At 36.2% G+C, this 3,771-nt stretch overlaps 1 protein-coding gene across 1 annotated transcript in view; it reads right to left on the reverse strand.

Moving 5' to 3' along the window:
• utrn (utrophin) overlaps positions 1-3,771 on the reverse strand; it is a gene marked incomplete in the record, with an annotated part of 237,438 nt that overhangs the window by 42,395 nt on the left and 191,272 nt on the right. Inside the window, 1 exon segment of the mRNA XM_014011589.1 lies at positions 1,045-1,211. Coding sequence (XP_013867043.1) covers positions 1,045-1,211 — 167 coding nt within the window.

Below are 3,771 nucleotides of genomic sequence, written 5' to 3' on the forward strand. Positions count from 1 at the left end.
ACCTAGCCCTATTGCAGAGTTAATATGTAATAAACATAAAAACTGGTGACACTTTATCCATTAAACTTTTTGATGTTCTTCACTGTGCTTGTTAAAACCAATGAAGTGTAAAAACTAAGCACTGGCTGAAAGAAAGTTTCATTCTTCGTGTTTGTTTCCTAAAAACCTACCAAAATGTTAACATGCATTCAAATCCTACTTAGTTATTAAAGTGAACCATTTGAAATACTCTCATTTAGCCAGAATGTGMAACGTCCACGTAACTAATTTGATCTAAACTGGTTCAAAACTTTTGCACATCGACTTGCAACATGCTTGGTGTCAAAATGCCTGCTGTGCAATTTTCTCCCCCTCTTCTTTCATTTTTCCTCTCTGCCTTTCCCTCCCACCATCGCTCGCTCTCATCGATCACTGACACGGCTCGGGAGATGTGTGCTTCATCAAACGTCTGGATGTGTTTCTCTTTCTGCTTGCAAAGCAACGAATCTGGAGGAAAAACCCTGCCTCTCTKCTCCTCCTAGAACAGCATTATACTCATCTCCAAGTGAGGAAAAARCTCTTGAAGTCAGAGGTGAAACCAGATTTTTAGTTTCTCTTAAGGGTTCACTAAAATTGTTGATTTTTCTTTACTTCTTTCAGTGTACTGTAATTTATCAGAAGCAAACTAAAACAAAGGCTGCTGCAGAAGATCGCCTGTGCGTTTGAGTGTGACAGAATCACATGGAGGTTTGTTTCGCTTTGTGCAACTGATGTCGTTTTGTGTTGTTTATGAGTTTGAGTTGTTTCTTTTGAGTAAGTGAATGTGTTTCATTACAAACTACAGATGGTATTTACTCAGAAGTGTATCAGCTGCTGACATTTCGATAAATGTCTGCCCTCTGGAGCAGAACTGGCCTTTATATTAAGAGAGAACAACCCAGAAGAATGTCACAGTTTGTGTACAAGTGTGACCTATTACACAAGCTGTAATCACCTCTTTAGTTTCTGCGCTGCACAAAGTTTGACAAACTCTAAAACTAAATATAAAAAAGTGCGTYTCTTTACCTGAAACCCACTATCGGACACTCCTTGCAGATGTTGCACTTGGCCTGATGTTTCGCCGTCTCTGCAGCAGCCACTCTGTGCAGGACAGGAAGCCAAACCATGGACTGAGGTTCCAGATGCATCCAGTCGACAAACTGCCGAGGCTCTATCTCCACYTTATTGTTCACCTGTCCGTGAAAACAAMAAAAAWAWAAATAAAAAGCAAGCGGTCAAGAGTTCGGAACCTATAAATCGAAACTGCACTTTATAGTTTCTATAAAAAGTTCAACACAGCGAGCTGATGAAAATCTACAAAGGTATTTTTCTTCGCAGCAGGAGAGACAAAGCATGCACGTCYGCTAAACGGCTGTAACTCTTTACTAAACTCCTAATAAACAGGCTGACAAATTTAAGATGACCATATATATAGAAATGACGAGTCCCTGAGATGCGTTATGGCCTTGAGTTGTGAACCAAGACTAAATAACTTTTATGAGCATCTTATTCGGGTTTATTGCTCAGAATCTCTTATAATAAACACTGACTGATTTTAAACGCCCTCACTCTCCTTGTTTTTACATGAACACAATCAGAGTCTTTGACCAATAACCCCGAGGACTGAGCATGAGAAAAAAATTGAATTATTCTGTGCTCTTTTAAACTCTTCAAGGTGGCTCTATTACGGATCAAGCAGTCCACACTACTGACATAAGTTTTTCTTTTGTATAGTTTTTGTTATGTACCTCGTTAGTTCAGCAATTTCTATATCAAAACCTTTAGCTCCTTCAGGACGTTCCATATGTGACTTTAAAGCTTCAAAGATTTATACTTTTTGTGATATTTTGTTTTTCTACCTCTTTTTGGTCATTGAAAATGAAACTTAATCATTAAAACCCTTCAAAATGTTCATAAACCAATATAATAATTTTTACCCTTTGCTCTGTTTTTCTTTCTATTTCTTTGTGCTAATTTCAGATTCCACCAGCTTCTTGCTGATTTTAGTTTAGTTTGTCTTCTTTTTAGCTATCATTCTGACCTTTTCTAACATTCTTCTGCTAATTGAAACTTTTTTGTGCTTCTTTCAGCTACGTTTTATTAATTTCAGCCGTTTTCTGTGGTTTTTGCTATTTTTRGTTCATTTTGGCCAGCTTTTCAGCTAAATTGACTTTTTTAATGATAATTTCAGCTTCCTGCTCTATTCAGTAAACACACTTTCTATGGGTTTTGTGCTAATTTCAGCTACTTTTTCCTATTTACACTAGTTTCAGCATTTTTAGCTATTTCAAAACAACCTGTTTTTGTACTTCTTGTTTTTTTTGCAAATCTGAAAGTTTTTCACTCTCATTTCCTCATCTGTTAATTTAGTTTGATCTACCTTTAGCCAATTGTTTTACTAATTTTAGTTTTTTTGTTTGCTCTTTTCAGATTTTTTGATCTTTTTGCTATATTTCTACTGATTTTTCACTTTTGTTGTCCTACTTTTAACAAGTCAGCTGTTCAAATTTAGCTCACAATAACATTTTTGCTATTAAAAAGATTAGAGATTGAGTTCAGCTTCTTTCAGCATTAAGCATTTACGTGGTATTGTAAGAATATTTCATGTTTGTTAACTGAAATCGAGACAAAATCACATAAATGTTGAATAGATTAAAATTTGAACAGCATAGGACCATACAACCCCAGATCTGGTTAAGAGCAAAGCTTTTATTGCTCCCGGCTGGAGTCAGCAAAAGCAGAGCTGCCTGAAAACCGGAAGTTCCGGTCTTTTTATGCAGAGGTCTTCAGTGCCTGATCCGCCCACTACTGGCCTACGGCTGAATCGCAGGCAACTCGTACAGAAAATATCTTCCCTTATGGATTTATAACAGTTTTTTATGTGTTGTGAAGGTGTTTCGGGCATTTACCTAAAAATCTTTTAATCAGGACATTACAATAGTCAAACAATATATTATAAAAGTCAAGCCTTAAAAAGGAAACTAAGACAAATGGTGTGGTGTCTTAAACCCGTATCTAACTAATAAATTCCTACAGTATTTTTGCAGAAAATGCCATTTTTCTAGTTTTTACTGTTTTAAGTACTTAAAGTAACTTAATTTCCATTCTCCGTGTACAATTACCGCAGTTTTTCTTCTAGAACCACAATAAATATAACTCTCTGTATTTAATATTTAGATTTTAACCCAGTAAGGTGATACTGAGCCCATTAAACAAGCCCACACAGCTGTTGTTCCTGTGGAACAAATCAAAGGCAACCTTTCCATCAATGCTGACATGCAAAAAGGGCAGCAAACACAGCAAAGGGCAAAATACTAGAGGAAAGAATAATCGAAAGACTGTGAATCTTCCCAGAAGCCTTCAATGCATCATAATTTTACAGATATGGTTGAAAATCCATTCAGACGTGTAAACAATCCTGACAGAAACTCCTTCCAAACAAAACCTTTGAGTCAATAATCTACATTAGTTATGAATGTTTACAGTTAGTTCTCAAACTGCAGAAAGATTAATTTTTGCATTAGTGCAAATAGTGTAATAGTGTATAGTGTTCTATCTGTAATAGTGTGCATTGCCAATGCAATACACACTATTGTGATTCGTTTCCCATCCAAGTCATCTCAACTTTGCCATGCTTCTCCTCCTGCATACTTTGTCCTAGAGCTGCCATTGTAATTTATATCTGTAAAGCCCCTGTGCCAAATGATGGAAAATTCAAAGCAATATACCAGTTTTTTAACCAAAGAACATGAG

The sequence above is a fragment of the Austrofundulus limnaeus genome, unplaced genomic scaffold, assembly GCF_001266775.1.
Source record: "Austrofundulus limnaeus strain Quisiro unplaced genomic scaffold, Austrofundulus_limnaeus-1.0 Scaffold82, whole genome shotgun sequence".
Taxonomy (NCBI): Eukaryota; Metazoa; Chordata; class Actinopteri; order Cyprinodontiformes; family Rivulidae; genus Austrofundulus; species Austrofundulus limnaeus.